Source organism: Corella eumyota, chromosome 1 (assembly GCF_963082875.1).
Source record: "Corella eumyota chromosome 1, kaCorEumy4.1, whole genome shotgun sequence".
Taxonomy (NCBI): Eukaryota; Metazoa; Chordata; class Ascidiacea; order Phlebobranchia; family Corellidae; genus Corella; species Corella eumyota.
In genome coordinates, this window is record NC_137490.1 from 22,015,785 (window position 1) to 22,036,135 (window position 20,351).

The 20,351-nt window shown below is 31.5% G+C and overlaps 3 protein-coding genes across 3 annotated transcripts in view; all 3 read right to left on the reverse strand.

Annotated features, from left to right (window-relative positions):
* Positions 1 to 534: 534 nt before the first annotated feature.
* Positions 535 to 2,815, reverse strand: LOC145760079 (sorting nexin-4-like). Its single transcript, XM_082573948.1, has 3 exons — positions 2,202 to 2,815; positions 1,577 to 1,868; positions 535 to 1,154 (listed from the first exon to the last, which is right to left on the reverse strand). The coding sequence occupies exons 1-3, from the start codon at positions 2,780 to 2,782 to the stop codon at positions 732 to 734; spliced, it is 1,296 nt and encodes a 431-aa protein (XP_082430074.1). The 5' UTR covers positions 2,783 to 2,815; the 3' UTR covers positions 535 to 731.
* Positions 2,816 to 3,543: 728 nt separating this feature from the next.
* Positions 3,544 to 4,842, reverse strand: LOC145754013 (gamma-secretase subunit Aph-1b-like). Its single transcript, XM_082570547.1, has one exon. The coding sequence runs from the start codon at positions 4,814 to 4,816 to the stop codon at positions 4,094 to 4,096; it is 723 nt and encodes a 240-aa protein (XP_082426673.1). The 5' UTR covers positions 4,817 to 4,842; the 3' UTR covers positions 3,544 to 4,093.
* Positions 4,843 to 19,341: 14,499 nt separating this feature from the next.
* The window catches only part of LOC145742325 (uncharacterized), a 7,998-nt gene continuing 6,988 nt past the window's right edge, over positions 19,342 to 20,351 (reverse strand). The window contains exon 3 of the mRNA XM_082560110.1: positions 19,342 to 19,788. Coding sequence (XP_082416236.1) covers positions 19,342 to 19,788 — 447 coding nt within the window. The remainder of the gene's footprint in view (positions 19,789 to 20,351) is intronic.

The following is a 20,351-nucleotide window of genomic DNA, read 5'->3' on the forward strand; positions in this document are numbered from 1 at the left end:
GAAGTAAATATATTTACGAGTAATCAATAAATCAACTAGTTACCACTATTTAAAAGAATGAACCCCTAAAGCTAAAATCCTATTAGATTTGCACCCTTAAATCTTAACAAAAAGGGGTTAAATTATGGGGTTCCAATTTAAAACACAATCATATTATGGAACCATTTTTAAACAATTTTAAATAAGCAATAACTTTATTCTGTTTTCTTAATTTAAATAACAAAATATTTAACTTAGATAAATCTATTACAAAATATACAAATTCACCCAAATAATGATGGAAAGTTATAGCATACAAAATTTAAAAAACAATTATCCAGCATCAAATTTTCAATTGCAATTTTAAAGGAAATAAAGACATCTTATATATATATATATATATAGGATAACAATAACAAATACACATGAAAAATAATAATTTTAAACAATCAAATTAATAATAATTTTAATTACAATCCATAGAAATTTAAATGTGTTTTTAAAACTAACATTTTTTTAATTGATTTTTATTTCATATTTTGATTACCTTTTATATTTAATATGTTAATAATAGGGTTCAATTCTAAACACAGAATTTTGATAAATTTTTTACTATTTCGGTGATAGTTTAATATAAATCTTAAAGAATATCCAATAACCACGCTAGGTATTGTTTATGATTGATTTTTACCCGTTAAAAATGTAAGCTTAATCATATTAAATTAAGAAAATCAAAGTTTGAAAAAAAGATTTTAAGTTTTTTGGTCTAAAATGGAATCGAAATGGGATTTAAATCTTCCCCAAATCAAAGAACCCTCTCTGTTCAACTTAATTTGCAGAACAGCATAACTTATCATGATCTCTCTTAAATCTAAAGCCTTTCGAGCTTTAAAACTCTCCACTTCAACAAGGGCTTCGTCCAAAAACTCTTGAGCTAACTTTTTATGCTTCTCAAATTCTTTCTCCATCTCTCCAAAACTTTTATCCAACTGCTCGATCCTGTTCTCTATTTGTTCCTCTGAGTCTTTGCCCAGAAGTCGAGCTTTCATCCCTGAGAAGGAGAAACTTTTAGTGTTTCCGGATAAAATCTGTTTCTTTTCGGCTCGATTTGTCATCAATTGAGCTTCGTACCATTCTACATCATATTGTAAAGCTTCATGTCTCGCACACAATGCCTGCGAGGTAATAAGGTAGGTTTATATTTTGTAGACTTATAGGTTTTAATTTTTTAGTTGACTTTCCTTTAAGAAAAGCTTAAATTTTAAGAAATTTAACATTTATTATTTGATTTTAGTATAGTTTTGGAAAGAAAAATAGTTAACTTTAGAAGGCGCGATCTAAACATAGAGTAATATCTGTTACTCCGATTCAGTCTTGGGTTGCCTGTGGCAGTTTGAGATATTATAGTTTATAATTGGCTGGTTATAATGCTGCTGATTAAGTGCTGGCTCATCAGAAGTTTGTATCGTTTATAACGTCTTACTTAAGGGCGCTACAGCATGACAGCAGAGGGGATTGAACCCACGACCCCATGGTGGTGTAGCAAGTGTTCTACAGTTATTTTAAAAAATAGGAAACATAAAAAGTTAACTGTTACCTTAATAGAATCAGCAAAGTAGAGATACTCTTTGACTTGCTCTGCAATAAGATCTTCTTCATCGATTAAAATATCAATCGATTTCGATAAAATTTCGATCTCGTTGCTCGCTTTTTGAAGGACTTCTCTAAATGGCGAGGTTTCATTTAAAGCCCAATCTTTAAATACCCTGGAGTAGTTTCCATGTACTTTGTAAATCCCGTAAATTCTTTCTGCTAACTTGGCCCGTGCTTTAAGCAGCGCAGATGAAGCAGTTTGAAGTTCCCCTGCGTATGTTTTCAGTTGATCAAACCTTAAATGAAAATAATGGTTATTGCCTTGTTTTATTAAGCTTTATTATACCTGCAATTTTGTTGTTATATTTCAGCATTATTTTTTGTTTAAGTTTTTTTATAATATTTAGATTAATTAACTATTTTGTTGCTTTGGGTTAAACATTTAAATAAATTTAGTTGAAAAAAAAATTAAAAAGTTAACCAAAATAATAAGTAATTAGCCTTTTAAATAAAATGATTAGTCAAAGAAAAAAAACTGTAACAACAAAACTCAAAATAAATTATTTAAGAAATCAATCATTGAGGCATTTTGCTAAAAAAATAGCAACAAAAAGAAAAAATTAACAAACCTGATATCAGTATTTTTGACTCTAAACGATGCATTTGTTCTTCGTAACCAGGAATCAGATTTAGCTTGAAACGAGGTCGCCATAATCTCCTCTTTCCATCCTTCTTCCTTGACAATAAACATCTTCACCATCTCATCTTTACCCAGCTTCACATGTGCTGAGATACGATGTAAAAATGACTCCAAACCAACTCGACGTCGCTCCAAAAAATCAAGATCAAAAGTGTCAGCTGAAGAAGTTAATTTTTGCCAAATAAAGTTGGCGCGTTTCTCTGGTAATGGTGGAACAATAACGGCCGGATAGGTGGCAGTGAGATAATTCCGAAGGATTTCAAACTCCGAATATCTTCGCCAAACTGATGTCACTTCTTCTGAGATCGACTCATTTTTTGGAGCACTTTCGACCAAGTAAACTACAAATGTTTCTTGAATTTTTAATCCACTTTGCGCGACTTTCTTTTCAGGGTCACTCACACTTATCTTGAGTTGAGTAAATAAGGTTTGAGTTGGAGTAGGTTTTGGAGTTTCTTTATGCTCGATTGTGACTCCTTCTTCTTCAAATAAGTCACTTTCTTCTTCCATTTTAAAAAAACTTTTATAAAAAATTTTTGTCTAAATTCCTAAAAAAAAAATTTATTTGAAAAAAGGGGAATTTAACTAATTTTAGTAAAGATGAAAATTAAAAAAATGTTTATAGAAAGCTTTAAAGATTCAGTTTTAACTAATTTTAGCGTAATAACGGTTTGTAAACAAATTGATTAGTCCACAAAATAACTAACCAGAATGAAAAGTAACACTTATAAAAAAGCAAAAGTGCAAATTTTACTATTTTAAACACAAAAATGATTTGAAAATTGGATTATAAAATATTTATGACCAGCTTGTTTATATACAGAACGAAATGACAAAACACTAATTTTTACACAAACAAGTCAAATAATTTCAAATTTTAAACATTATTTTAAGCCAAATATAAAAAAATAACAAAAAAAAACAACATTAACTTGATATTCAAATCAACAACAATTTAAAAATCTAAGTTTAGACATTCATGAACAAAAAATAACAATAAAACATCAGAAAAAAATTACAAAATTTTAAATCAAGATTTATATTTCTTTAAAATCCATTCCGCATCTTCCACAGCTCTGTTAATAATTTCATTAATTCTAATTTTATCAATTTCATCGGAATGACTTTTAAATTCCTGTCTAACAAAATGTTTGTAGTGGTTTCTTGGTTTTCTTGGAAGTTGGTCGCAACATCTGAACAAATATTTATAAAGTTGTACGGGACTCTGAGGTTTAACTAAGTTAGCCATTTATGATGGAAATCAAATCATAAAATGTAAATTATCTGAATAATAAACATAAAAAAATATAGGAATGAAAAGGCAATGGTAATTAGAAAAAAACCCACATTAAAAAATTTAAATCAAAAATTTATATTGTGATTAATTTATTTGACAATTTTAGAGTAAAATAAAATAGTTAAATGTGATTTAACAAATTAAATTGTATATATATTACATAAATAAGTATACTTATATTGATTACCAATGCATCAAATAACATTCTACATATGTAAGTTAATTTAAATATCCTATAACACAACTAACACAACCAACTTAATAAAGGGTTAAAAGTTAATCAAAAAACTTTTTTTTTGGTAACAAATAAAAAAGTTAAATTTATAAAATTTCTAAGCTTATTCTACACATACAGTAACAATTATCTAAACATTAAGAAATAAAATACACATTCTAACACTTATATAGAACTTCCTTAATAAAGTTACCATTTAACTTATACATATTAATATTTAAAATAAACATTGTTCTACCATATGGGTTTTTTAAATAATTTTAAGAACCCAAATAAATGTAAAGTTAAATTAACAAGTAAAGCAAGCCTTAATGTTATGTAGGGAACCTCCTGCAACTTTAAATGCCCAAATTGCGCTTCCAAGCAAAATAAAATAAGCCACAATTAACGAAACATAATTGATTTGTTCCTGAACATTGAGTAAGGTTAGACATGAGGCCAACATATGTAAACAAATGATAAAAGCATAATGAGAATACAGTTTTTTCTTAACAGCGTTGAATGCAACAACGTTCCAAAAAGTGTTAAGTAAAATAAAGCAGTTGGCAAGAAATGATGAAATGAGGTAAAAATTTTCAGCCGCCCCGTTTATTCCAACATTTCCTGGACCTATTGAGCTCGATAAAACATTTACAACTGAGAATAAACCCGACATAAGTCCAAATCCGAACCCAGAAACATAAGAAGCTTTGTGATTTGAAATCGACCTTTTCTCTTCAGCTGTAAGAGCGTTATCCAAACCGGTGTCAGCTTTAATCAACATTTTAAGGAGGGCAAACCGAAATCCTTCTTGAAACAAAACACTGAACACAAGTGAAAATGCTAACTCTGTTCTTAAAGGAACAACAGCCAACCACAAAAGAGCTGAGAATAAAAGAGCAAGAAGCCAAAAGAATGCTCCAAACACAAGCAAAATAACTCTCAATGGAAATTTCACGATTGTGATTAAAAACATTGCAATCGAGGGACCAAAGGCAATGAACGAACATCCGAAAAACACCAACAAAGTCATTTTGAATATTAAACCTAAATTTAATAAAAATCTAAAAAATAGTTTATATTATATAGTAGTTTTTTTTGTATATATATTTATCCTCGATGTGGGAAGGTCAAATGCATAACCTAAACACTGGCGTTGATTATGGGGGTTCATGCACCCTCATTTATAATTTTGATAAGTGACAAATTTCATTCGCACCCCTAGAATATTTGAAAAATGTTGCATAGTTATATATGCGATCTGATTAGCATTATTGCGAACAAATAACGGTTGTCTGGTGCCTTTTACTACGTAATAATTGTAGTTTTTTAAGCCAAAGTTAGGTTTTGCCAAAAATGTTAGGTTTTTTCTAAAGTTAGGTTTGCCAAAAATCTATCTGTATTAATTTTTACCTACAGTCTGACAGTACGTACTGTCTGACTGTAGTAAGTAGAAAATAAATGCAAAATGGACATGGATTTTTTCTATTAAAATGTCGAATTACATTAGTTGCAAAATTAACAAGCATAGTCAAAAATTTTAAATAAACTAATATATACCCTAACGACCCTCGCTAACCACTAACCAGCAATTTGAAAGGCGTAGTAAAATTTAACATTTTAATAAGAACTGGCTGACAGACTAAACAATAAACACCTACACAACCTGACAAAGACGGATAAACGAATATATCACCGTTGTTTACCTTTAATTTAAAAAAGATTTAAAAAACCTTACTTAATTAGGGTTCAAAGTTAATAAAAGGGTCTAAAAACAGAAAAATTAAAAACCTTTCGTCACAAATGGACAATACTAAAGTACGGGATGCGGGATGGTGCGGGACCGTATATGTAAACGTTAACGAAAATTCGCGGAATGCAGGACGGAACGGAATTTTCGTACTTTTCTGCGGGATGATTGCTGTTTTTATCTAAAGGGCTAATGGGTGATGCGGAATTGACTTTAAAGGTCAAGGAATGATGCGAAGTCGACTATAAAGCACAAGGGAAGATTAGGGGAGGGTTTAAAAATTACGTTCTTTTCCGCATTCAGCGATTTTTTGTTAACGTTTACATACGGCCTTGGTATTTCCCGCACCCCGCAACTTCCCGCATCCCGTATTTTAGTACTACCCAATATTAAAGTTTTCGAGCACAACTTTTAACTTCTAGATAATTAAGAAAAGTACTATTTTGTGACATAAAACTCTGGCTTATAAATGCCATAAATTTTATCCTTAAAACATCTTACAGAGCCATTAGTATATTTCCATTTAAATAATCGACGTTTACAGAAACAACACGATATTATTTCCGATTTAAAACAGTTGATTATATTATTTTTATAATTAACATAAAGTAAACTAGTAAAATTATATATAAATCATAAATCCTTAAACAACTGTTTATAGGTATAGAAAGTAAAGCTGTTTAAGTCAAAAAGTTCTGACTCGCATCTGCTTCATCATGCTCTGGAAACTTAAAATGGCCACTTCGTGATCTTTTTGATCCAGCTCTCCAAATAGCGAAAATGGCCACCAACAGAACCAAGACTATAATGGCAGGCACGTAGTAATACCATGCAATCACGGTAGAACTACTTTCTCTCGCGGCAGAATATCCATTTGCTGCTGTTAAATAATTTTTTTTTACTAATTTGCAATATTTTATAAATTATTTGTATTTGTTTATTTATTAACTTACGAATGCATTTTGTGACGTCATTTTCGTCAAGTTTAAACCCATTTTGGCACGAGCAGGCAGCTTGACCGGTGGCACTATCCACGGAACAGTATTGGTAACAACCCCCATTGCTAGCTCCCCCACAAACATCATTTACTTTGATAGTGTTTACTGAAACGGCACGAACGTACATGTCAAAGTGGAAGTTGTTACCATCACCAGATCGGCTTAGACAAGACTGAAATAAAATATTTTGTACGATTTTTAACAATTTATATAGATACTTACACTTTTAAAAAATGCCAAGTAACATAAGTTCTATATTTTAACATGTCTTTAACTTTACCTCGACACAGTTTTGTTGTTTTGTTCTGTCACAAATATTCACCAAACATTCAACAGCGATTGTTTCAAGTCCTCCCTTGAAGGACTTCAGAGGAAATGCAATTCGGGCGGAATTAAGTTCGTTATTTCGCAAAACCTTAACTTCACCAACAACTTCGTAACCAGATTGAATGTCGCATCTGTAAATGATTAAAATATTATTTAAATGTATTATTAAATAACAATTAAGAAACAGATAACTCATCAAGAGGATATGCAAACGTACAAGGAAAAAGTTTACTAGCCAAACTAAATGCCATCTTACCACGCCAATATATGAAACAAGAGTTTAATAAACCTTGCATGACTTAATATGTATAACACAATAAATGCAAATCTAACTAAGTTTAAAATTACCCATTATCCAAGAAAGTCAAATATTTCATAGACTCATCAACAGGTTTGATCCAGCATCTCATTAGTTGAATAAAATTTCTCTGAAACTCAGTATCAGGGTAATCTAACGTGATGTCTGCAAACAACCAATCAGGAACGTTTAAAGTGTTGTCGTCATCATATTGTTGACTATATTGTTCGTCGGTCCATAAGCTCATTGTGATATCATATTGGTTGTCACCAATCATAAAATTTTCTGTTTCCATAGCCAAATCTCTACAATTAATCAAGGTGAAATTGTCACATTTCTTATTAATAAACTTTTTTTAATATTTGTACTTTTAATTTTAAAAAATTGATGCCACAATTTATATAAATTATTTTTGTAACGATAAAATATGAAAACCTCTTTCTTCGGTTGTTGTAGATAAAAAATTCACTTGGTACAACTTGTGCTCGACTTGTTCTATTATAAGTACATATTCCTTCAACTCTTAAGGTTCGAGTTCTTGTAATGGGACTTGATGGATCATCCACTCCTAAACTACCGGTCACCACTAGGGTGTAGGTGATGATGTCATCATTCTAAAAAGTATATCAAGTTGTATTTGAACAAGTTAAATATCCTTCAAATACGTATAATATTTCCTTACCCTTGCAAAAGTAACACCACAATCTTCACTGAACAATGCGGATTCAAACAAATATCTGGCCGAGCCACTTCCATACCACCATCTACCTCTACAACTTGCCATACTCGTCATTCCTCCCAATGCTAAGTCGGCAGCTGTCCATCCAAGTTCATTTAACACAAAGCGATCAAGTCTGAAAAAGGTTTTAAAATAAAATAATTTATTTTTACATAAAGATTAAAAAAACAAGTGGCAATCTCAAATATTAATATAAGACCATGTCAAAGCAAATTAAATATATCCGAAGGTTAAAACCAACTTACGCAATAGAAACACTGTCTTCGCCACATGACAAAACTGGGTCCAACAAAGCATTAGCCTGACTTTCGAAAGTTGAACGACTAAATAACATTGCATTTAGGCCTGCCGCAGGTTCTAATCCAATTCCAACATTACAAATTGCTGTTGTGTGTAGTAGGCCCACTACTAATACTTCTTGCCCGGTTGGATCTATATTAAAAAAAACGAAATTAACAAAATCAATCTCATAACCAAAGCTACAAAAATATTTAAGAAAATATATATTTACATATTATAAGGTTTTAAATATTTTTTTCAATTTTAATGTAGCAAACTTAAATAAAATACTAATTAGAAACTTCTGATAACAAATGCTAATCGGCAACGCACATTCATTATCAACTAAGTAAATATTCAAGATTAAAGGTAGAATAAATTAAGGCCAAGTAAATGATTTTGGAAGACAAATATTAAACAAATAACCTGTTGTAGAGCAGTTATCTGCAATGTAGACAAAATCACAATTTGTCGCTGGCCAAAATTCTGTAACTGCGGCCGCTTCTGCATCAACTGCACATGATCTATTTACTGAAATAATAAAGCAAGTTGTTATTGTATAAAAGGTCTATCATTGTTTTCTTTTAATTTACTATAAAAGTTTAAGAAAAATAATATTCTAAAGAGATCTTAACGGTTTAAATTGCTTAACTTTGTTGCTATAAGCAAACGACGAAAAAATATAAATCATTTACCAAAAGTTTCACAACCCAATTCTGATGGTATAAGAAATTCACTAGTTGCACATAAACAAGTAAACTCTCCAGGACCATGTTGTATACAGCCTGATTGCGAACCATCACAACCGCAAATGTCAGCATCAACACAAGTTGTCCCATTTCCAGAGTAGCCAAAGTCACACATGCAACTATGGAGTGGCCCTAAAATTAAATATATATTAAAACACCATTTAAAAAAAATAACTGTATTTAATTAACCGAAAAAACATTGACATTTAGTTTTGTCTAATCAACTTGTACATTTATAAACTTCATTAATCTGCCTAACAAAATAAATATACGTAGGGCTAGTAGTAAAATAAAAACAACAACATCCTTTTTTTCTAAAATTTTCTTATTTTAAATAACTTTAAGTATTATTCTGTCTTAAGTATATCTTACCGTTTCGTAGTACGTATAAGGGATCAGTATTACTGACCCCGCATAGTTGAGTGTTGTCTCCAGCACATTGTCGGCACATTGAATCATCGATAATATCAATTGCAATCATATCAACACAAGCGCAATCAGTTGAGTTCTACAATTAATAAAAAAGGTTTCGGTTTGGCATTTTTTCCCGAATAAATTTACTTTTCCGTTTAAATTATAGATAATTACCGGTAAAACGCTAAAAGCGGTTCCCATGTCTACACACGTTTCTTGGCACAGTTCGTGGGTCATTGATGCATCGTTAAAATTATAAATTTGTGTAAACGAAACTCCAGTAATGCAAAATCCGGCTAGAAAAAAGGTTTTGCTTTTAATAAACATTGTTTTAAGTGGTAAAAAATACCATTAGTAAAGTATAAGGGCGTAATTAAACGTTAAGAAATCCACTTAAACACAAAGTTAACGAAGAAACTGATTTATATTCACCTAGTAGTGGAGTACACAAAGCATTGGGATCGCAAATGGGTTCAACTGGAACAAGACACTCGTTAGCTATTTGTTCACAATCAAAACCATCTCCAGAGTAACCCGAATCGCAACTGCATTCAAAAGAACCTGGGATATTCATACAAACTCCTCCATGAGTTGCACAGTTATGAAAAGCTGGGTCTGAGCATTCGTCGATGTCTTAACGTAAAATTATCGCTTGTTAAAACTTCAATAGCTAGTAGCAATATAAGTTACCATCAACAATACAGGGACGCGGGATTTGAGGAAATGGAAAATAAAGGAAAGGAAAAGAAACCGGAAAATAAAGAAAAATTAAAAAAAACGGAAAATAAAAGAACGGAAAATGAAGAAACAGAAAAATAAAAGAACGAAAAATAAAGAAAACGGAAAATGAATGAACGAAAAATTAAGAGACCGAAAAATGAAGGACCGGAAATAGAATAAAAGTTAAAAAAGGAAAGGCGGAATCTTAAAAAAATAAAACGCGAAAAAATTCTTGACTGCCTCTTATTTTTCAACAATACAATCAAAATCAAAAGTCGGGCAATACGTAAATAATTTAATAAAACTAACCAGTACAATCTGTGCCTGGTACTCGATCATTGGCCATTAGACCAGGAGATTCTTCGTATCCTGGTGGACATGTACAAGTAACAAAAGCATTTGTGGTGTTGAAATGACAATCAGAAACACCATCTTGGTCCGCGAAGCATGCGCCTTGATCTATTGCGCAGACGTCTACGGCTGGCAAGAAATAAACACAACTTTAATTTTATATAATTAATTTTCACCTATTAATTTTGTACAGAATAAAAAACATCACATATTAAGTGCCCTACTTGTTCATATAAGTAACAAAATATCTTAATCTAGTTTGCAATGTTAAAGGAAAGTAGTAACTTATAATTAGGGATAAGGCAAAGAAAATCAATAAAAACAATATTTTAATTACAAAATGTTCTGCTATGTACTAAAAAAAGAAGTTCTTACTTTCGTTTCCGCAGCCAACCCTTTCAGCGGCGTCGAACAACGCACCTAATACCACTGTTCTGCACTGGTCTCGGTCTGTGACCGTCGTAGTTTGTACGGGACAACTATTGTAGATGGATATGACTAAATAAAAGTTGTAACACCTGTTTGGCAACTTAAAGAATAACAGATAAATAGAAGGAACAATTGAAAGAATAATTGTGGGACTTGCTTAACTTAATTGTATAAAGGCTCCCCAGAGCTGTTTTATTTTGGCAATATTTTAGGTAGAAAATAATAATAATAAACTGAATATTTATTTAAATATCTCACATTTTGTAAAAGTTTTATAATTAAATATCATTGCTTTTATTATTATATTTAAAGTAAGAAATTAATTCACTTACATCAAAAAACAAATTGAATGTTAAAAATCGAACTTACCAAAAACACAGTGACTGCTATGTAATAAACTCACGACACAAACTCCCAACAACAAAATCGCAAAAGATTTCATACTTTAAACAAAGGTTGTTTAATCAAATAAACTTTGAAATAAAAGTTAATGATATTTTAACTAGTTTAAAGTATAATTTACTCGGCTGCGTTTTAATAGCACAAACTGGCAAAGCTAATCAGTTAGAATACAACTTCTATACCTACCAACTAGTCAAACTTTGCTTTTTTTATTAAGTTTAGATTATTTTAGCTTCAATACTAAATAACTGGTTAACCAAATAAATATTAAATAAGTTCGAAAAATCTTTGTCGAATAAAATAGTTTTGTGTTAATCTCGTAAAACAGTAATTCGCGTATACGAAAGATTAACAATAAGTCTTCATTGTTTAAGAAACTCCGGAATTAGTATTAATCATTGAGACAATGTATCCATTATTGCACACACGCGTGACAGATTTGTTTCTGCCTTATGTGTTATAACACGCTTATATTCGATACAGTTTATTATTGTAATTATGCCTACTGTGTACAATATTACTAAAATTAAAATAAATTTTAATCGAAAATTAAACAAATTTTAAGATAAATATTTTTCAGTCGACGTTGATCGATTTTAAGTAAAATTCCATAAACTATAAATATTTTTAACACTGTTAAAATACTTATATTTATATACTACAAATATTTTAACCAACAATTATTAATAAAATTTTGCGCTTCTATAAGTAAAAATATCTTTAAAGAATCATTGGAGGCGGTGCTATTAAAAAATACATTAAATAAATTTGCAATAATGTTTTTATTTTAATAATATATAAACTAACAGTAACTGTTAATATTTCTAAATTAACTTTAAAATTTTATACATAAATTAACAGTAGTTTTAGTACAACAAAAACAAAATGTTTTAGAAATTATATTTTTAGAAAATATTTTTACATTTTCCCCCGTACCTAGGTGCCCATGCTTTTTTTCAGAAATGCTCCGAGTGCGTAGATAGAACGCATGAATATGCGCGCGTTCGCGGGATTTTGGGAGCGGAAACATCGGCAGAAAATGAGTCATCAAACCGATATACGAAAACGCATTTTATTAGATTGTAATTGTTTAAAGATATCTTCTTTATTTGGTACTTGTTTTATTTAATACTTAGTTATAAAATATTACAATTTAGTTTTAAGAAGTTAGTTACATAAAAAAAGTAGGAAAGTGTATTTTTCATCTAACTTTTTTTTCTTGATGTAATAACTATATGCTAACATTTATTACAAATATATTTTGCTTAAATATCGGCAGAATATAATTTTCAACTAATTGTTAACTATTTTATAAACTTATAAATTTTGAAGAAAAAAAATGATCTTCAGAAGTTCTTTATTTCTGATTCTACTTGGATTGATCTCAAGTTAGTAGTGGTTTTGTAAACAAAAGCATTCGTTAAATTAATTAATTGTAATAAAGTTTCAGTAATGTAACGAAAGGACGGTCAAGTTATTAAATCAATAATAATAAAACTTGGAACCTATAACAGCTTTTAGTTCGTGCATAAGTACATGACTGCATTCTGTAAAATTTAACAAAACGCCCCCGTTTCAAACAGTTTGTAAGATAACATAATTTAATTCTAATTACACAGATGGTATATATTGTTTCATAATGTTGCATTGTTAAAAGTTTCAGGACAACTGATGGTAAAAAAACGCAATTTAAGGTAAAAAACGCAATTTAAAACTAATATTTTTTTAGGTGATGCTACTCAAATTTTGAGTGATTCCCAATTGATCCAATTCGAGGGCTTAATGCTGACAGAGGCCGAAGAAACTATTCCGAATCTGGGTGTTTTCGAAATGCCAGTGTCATGTGACGAACAATGTATTTATAACCTCATACAGCAACTTTGGGAGGCTGTTCCAGATAATGTTAAATCGCAAATCACAATCGGCGGTAAGTGACGTCATACAAAATTAATTGTTAATGATCAAACAACCAGTGATAGCTTTTTATCACTTGTTTGTTCGTTTAAGATTTACTCGTTGTTTTATTTACTCATTGTTTTAAAGTTATAAATATCTTGATTTTTTTACTAATTTAACTAATTTAATTTTCAAAATCGACTTACCCAGAAAAAGTTAAGTTAAACATTTATTCTCGAACTTTTTGCATGTAAAATCATAGTTTTGTTAAATGATTTCTGTTGTTTAACATAATTAATAACAAACTTTAAAAATCCAGATTTGAACGAATGTTTTCACGAGAGTTTGAACGAATGTAGCAGAAACGCGATGTGTACAAACTTACTTGGGACATACAGATGTACTTGCAATCCTGGGTACAGAGATGCAACCCTTTCGCTTGATCGAGTTGGGAGCATTTGCGAAGGTGATACAACTTATTTTTAAACTAATACTCGTAAATATTTTTTACGTAAATATTTTAATGTATCTCTTTTTTAGATATTAACGAATGCGCTGAGAATTTGGATAACTGCCACGACACATTAGCAGTTTGTGGAAACTCTGTTGGATCTTTTGTTTGTACTTGTTTGCCTGGTTTTGTTGGGGATGGGTCTGTGTGTTCTGACATTAATGAATGCCAGCAAGGTGATTTTATAGTTTATACTTTTTATATATTTATTCATTTCCTGGTAAGATCGATTTCACGACCTAAACATGAAGTAAGTTAACTCCACCTAGCCTCGAGTTGACTTAGGCGGTTTGGGATAGTAAAGATTACTGGTTGTATTTTTTTCTCGGCAGTAGTTCATACTGTTTATAGTGCCTTACTTAAAGATGCTACAGCATATAAGAGCAGTAGGAATCGAACCCAGAGCTTCATGTGGTGAAGCCGTGTGTTCTGACCACTACACCACGCTGCAGGCTTTAAACTTTAAATTTTACTTCCATGCTGCATTAAAAGTAAATAGTAATACACGTTAAAATGTTTTACAAAAAATCAGGCTAAAATTTGAATTTTATTTTCGCGTAGGAACCCATGATTGTGACGAAAACGCGAACTGTCAAAATACTTTGGGGTCGTTTACTTGTGCTTGTAAAGACGGATATATAGGGGATGGGCGGAGTTGTGCGGATCATAATGAGTGCGAATCCAATACGGATTTCTGCGATATTGATGCCACATGTGCCAATACTGAAGGTCATTTTTGCCAAAATTTTAACTTTTAGTGTTTTAAGAAAAATTAACAAATTTTACATAAACTTTTCTACATTATTTGTGACTAAATTAAGCCTGATTACCTTTCTTAAAATTTTTACTTATACACTTTAAACATTTCTGGTCACAGGCGGTCACGTATGTACATGTAACTCCGGGTTCACGGGAACCGGGGAGTGGTGCCAGGACCTGAACGAATGTACGGACCCCGATATTTGTGCCCGAATCTCCGGGTCCACATGCCGGAACACACACGGAAGCCACACTTGTAATTGCGAACAAGGATATGAACAGGTGGCGTAGCGAATGTGACGTCACAGTTAAGCGTGTTGTGACGTTAAAAAAACTACTACTTTTATCAATTTTGAATAATTTTTCACTTTAAAAAACAATTGAGCGGCACTTTGTGTAGTGGTTAAAACATTTGGCTTCACTACATGAAGTCCTGGGTTTGACTCCCATTGTTCTTATGCTAATGCATTTTTAAGTAAGGCACAATAAACAGTATAAACACCTGCTGAGCCAACACGTAAATAGCAGTTTATTTATTGGGCAAATTTAATCTTTAATATCTTAAACTGCCATAACCAACCCAAGCCTGGGTCAGGGTAACATATGTTACTCTATGTTTAGGCTGTAAAGTCGACCTTCCCACATCAAAGATAAGTTATATATAAAAAAAAACTAATTCTACCTACAGACTGAGCAAGGCGAGGTTCGTTCTTGTACGGATATAAATGAATGTTTAGCTGCCCAACCAGTCTGTTTGGGAAGCTCAGCTTGTCAGAACACCGAGGGTAGTTTTACTTGTAACTGTGGCGATGGACTTGCTTATAACGGTGAAGACTGTGTTGATATTAATGAGTGCCTACAAGCAGATGCCTGTACCGGTGATGATATGCAGTGTGTTAACTCACAGGTAACTTGTTAATTTATTAAAAAAAGTTTATAAACACACACATATATAAAAATACGACATGTTAAAACTGTTAACAAAGGCTTAGCTACTAGCCTACTACTTACTAAAAAAAAGAAACATTTTTATTGAGAATTTAAATACCAAAAAACGTCTTTTAAAACAATTTCGTTTAAAAATAAGCCTAACAACGCAATAAAGGCGTTTTTAATTTAATTTTTTAAAAAGCAAACACGTATACAAAATAATTAATTCGATTTATTTTTCAATTGGTAAATGTTGCTGTCATTTACTTTTTAATCTTACTTTTAGTTCAATATGTTAATAAAATAAGAAACAGCAAAACAGTTTAACACTAAACTTTGCTTCTTAACCAGTACCACCTCGCTAAAATAAGTTTAACTTATAACTAACTAGTTTTAATTTTACTTTAGGGCTCTTTCACTTGTCAATGTTCGCCAGGTTTTGCTGCAGGAGGCGAAGGCTGTGTTGAAGTTAATCCTGGATCATGTAACGACGATTGTGACGCAAACAATGGTATTTGTTTGGAGAATGGACAATGTGGTTGCAGAGAAGGTAGGCACTTTTCTAATTCAGCTACTTTTTTGTTTATCCTCAGCTGGTTATAAATTACAATAAATTAAAAAATAATAAAGAATATTTTAATTACAATAAAAGTGACATAACTGGTAAAACTTTTATTATCTACTTGTTATTATCTAAATTTAAACACAAAAATTGGCAAAAGCAAAAATTCGTATTTTTTAATTAAAAAAATAACAACATATAAAATAAAAATAAAAATTTTGTTAATATGGTAATATAATGGCTGCCTCTGTTTTTACTAAAATATTCAACTTTTGACTAGGCTACGAATTAGACGGAGCTAACTGTGTAGACATCAACGAATGTTCAAACGATCCATGCCCTTTAAATTCCGAATGTCAAAACTTGGATGGCGGATTTAGTTGTCCTTGTTTGAGCGGCTTTGAACAAAACAATGATGGTCAATGTGTTGATATTAATGAGTGCTCCACAGCGTCCACCTGCGGGGAAAATTCCCAGTGTTCAAACACCGCGGGTAAATAAAATATTACAGCGTTTAAAAGTTATTACAAAACGTTAAATGATGCTATTTTCAATAAATTTTAAGTTTTTACCGGTTTAGTGACGTCATTGATAAATTTCAGGGTTTCCAAACTTTTTAAAAAGTGTTTCCAATTAAACATTTTTAATTTTCTTAAAGGTTCGTTTAGTTGTAGTTGTGACGAAGGCTATGAGTTTGCGCAAGGCTCGACAACTCGCTGCAATGACGTCAACGAGTGTGTGACGTCACCATGCGACGATAACGCCTCTTGTGACAACAATGATGGAAGTTTTACTTGTATTTGCAACGATGGTTTTGAAGGGAACGGATTTCGATGTGATGATAAAAATGAATGTGCTGAGGGAGCGTGTGATCACAATGCTGTGTGTACAAACATCCATGGGGGACACACTTGTACTTGTAACCAAGGTTACAGCGGGGATGGGATGACGTGTTCTGACGTAAATGAATGCGCGTTTGGAGGTAAAATTGTAAATATTTTTATAGTTTAAAAACTTGGTAAAAATTTAAAGTTACTTTTTTACCCGTAAAATTATCAACATTGCCCAATTAGCATAAAAAAATATTTAAAATGTATTAAAAACATTGCATTTTGTTGTTATTGGCACAAGTTCTAACAAAATGATGTTTTATTAAATCTGTTATATTACTATACATGTCTTAATTGTTGGACTAATAAGATTGCAATTCTACTTCATCTATATTATTTCCTTTAATAACTACGTCATATCCGCGAATAAGCTCTGCTTTATTGTTAATACTAAAGGAGACATAAGTCTGTGGGGTATTTAAACATAAATAAATACATTTTTTAACAAATCACTAGTAATAAGAAAAATCTGAATTGGAAATAACCTTGTTTTTTTTAAAAATTTTCTTCTGTATAATATGCTTCTTGTTTAATTCAACAAAACAAAATGGCGACTAACTTTACCTATATTAATTTTAACAAATTAATGCACGTTTAATTTTGTAAGCCTGATTTCGTCATTTTAAGACTTTAAAACTGCAACTATTTTCACTTTAATTATTTCTATTTACAATAACTTTTACTACTTCATTATTTAACAATTTTGTATTCTTACTTTTTAGATCCTTGTGGTGAGTTTGGTACTTGCACAAACACAGAAGGTTCCTTCACTTGCGTCTGTGCACAGGGGTACACTTTACAAGACAACATATGTGTTGATGAAGATGAATGCTCGACAGGACGTCATCGTTGTCCTAGAGACGCGACTTGCAATAACAGAGCAGGAGGCTACGACTGTACTTGTCCTGCAGGTTCAACTTGGGTTCCTGATTTGGAAGATTGTTTGGACATAAACGAATGTGAGAATGACGATGTGTGTCAAGACAATGCCTTTTGTTACAACACACAAGGATCACATACTTGTATTTGCCTGCTAGGGTGAGTTACTGAAATATTTTTGTGCTTATTTTACTAATCGCAGTCTAGAATATCTTTTAAAAAAGCAAGTGTTTTAAAACTGTATAGTACTCTTAAAATTCTATTTTTTAGATTTAAATTTGCTGCTGACGGGTCGTGTGTCGACATAGACGAATGTGCTGACAAGGGCGCGGAAATCTGTGCAAGTTTTGGCGGTGAATGCGTCAACGAAAACGGGGGGTACGAATGCGCTTGTCCGGAGGGGTACGAAACGTCCGGGCTTACTTGCGTACCGAAAGCGGGAAAATGCGGCGAAAATAACCCGTGCGATTCTGATGCTACTTGCGCTAGCGAAACACCAAGCACTTACACTTGTACTTGTACCAACGGCTTCTTCGGACCTGGTGAGTTTTGTTATGACCGGCAGACAGCCTGTGACACCGGTAACGCACCGGAAGGTGTATGTGCTGGGGCCGAATCGACCAAGTCTATGTTAGCTGTATTAGTAACTACTTTTATGCTAGCTCTAACTATTGTATTACATTTCTAAATTAGCTAACATTTCAAGTATTTACATTTATTATGATATCTCAAAAATTGTAAAATATGTTTGACTAAATAATGTAAAAATCGAGTTATTTAAACTTACTTATATTCTTGATTATTTTTGTTTTATCTGTACAAAATCGTATCTTATACCTTTTCACTGATTTTAATAAACAGAAGAAAGCCTAACTTGTATATATAACTAATGACGTCAAAAACTATTAAATGACGTCATAGAAAGATGACTTTACTAGGTCTTTATTCACAATAACAAATATAAAATAAAAATGGGCATAAATAACATTGTGCAAATACAAAATTAAAATGCTATTTTTTACAAAATTTAGTCATTTAAATCTATCGAAATTAAATAGTTGGTAATTTTTTTAACAATAAAGCAGCATTAAAACAAAAATAAAAACTAATTCCGATATAATATTGAGGTAAACGTGGAAATATGATTGTCCCAATCAAAAATCAACATTGCTAGGCTGGTAAAAGTAATCCATTTTAACTTCTTAAAATGACCAGAAAAAGTCAAATAAAGCTTTTGACAACAATTTTCCAGTTATTCAAGTTATGTCAATACACAGTGCTTTATTTTGTTAAAGACATTTTTAATAACTTTACAATTTACACCAAATCTACAAATTTCAGACAACAAAAACTGATACGACAACCAGCGAGTTAAACACATCTTTGGTAAATACTTTGAAGAAATAAAATCACAAAATAAATGAGTAAAGTTGTTACTATTTGAGTGTAAGTTAAAAATAAATAGAAGGAACACAAACAATTAAATTTAAAGAAACAAAATCACAGTAAGAATAATATTCCGCCGAATTAGGCCGCCGATGTTATAAAAAACACATTTTTAAATAAATAGAAAAACGTGTTTAATTAGAAAAAAATGTGTAACATTCAACTTTAAATACGGAACTAAGTATTCAAAAACAAATAATATGACATCACAATCACTCGTGTATAACGTTTATCGTGACGACACAAGATGGGAAGGATCAGCTGATAGCAAATGTTGTTGCGTTTGGTAGGAATGTAATAGTCCGCTAGACGACAGGTGTGAGCCACCGAGCATTGGGTTGTTTTGACTCGAGTGGTGAGACTGCGGTAAACTGTGCAAGTTGTGGGAGCCGGGAAAATGTAAATGGCCACTAGGTGACGGGCACAACGAGGGTACTAACCCCCCTACTCCACTGGAGCTCGAATAAGAGACTCTCCCTTCCGTATTGGCAGTGTTGCCGTGATAAAGTTGGTTAGTGCTCGAATTCATGACGTCATCTTCTTCGTTTAAATCTTTCGCGTTTCCGAAACAGGCGCCGTCGTCATCTTGCCATTTGTCCAAACTACGCCGTCTAGCGTTCATAAAAAAGTTGCTGACCGTGGTCACTTCTAACCCCAACTGTTGAGATATTTGAATCTATAAAATATTAAAAATAAATAATTATTTTAAATTTTTTTTTTAATTTTTTAATGTTAAAATCAACTTTTACTTTATATACTAATAACTTTATTTCCAAATACGTTTTTAGACTTATAGAGTTAAAAAATAAAAACAATTTATTTATTAATTTAATATTAAAAAGAAGTCAAGGCTCTAACAGGTTACCAAAAATTAATAGTAAGATTTTTTAAATAACTATTGACGAAAATTTTAAAGTTCTTGTAATTAAAAATTAATTAAATTAATTTGTGTAAACGGTATCGTTTATGTCATGTTTTAAATTATAAAAAATTGATTTTGTTATTTTTTCCTGTCGCTTTAAAGTAATATATGTGTTATAACCTTTTTATTACATTTATTAATGCACAAACCGGCAGCGTGGTGTAGTGGTTAGAATACTTTGCTACACCACACATGAGGTCGTGGGTTCAATCTCCACTGATCTCATGCTGTAGCGCCCTTGAGTAAGGCGCTTTAAACGGTATGAATTCCTGCTGAGCCAGCACTTAATCAGCAGTATAATTATCGGGCAATCATAA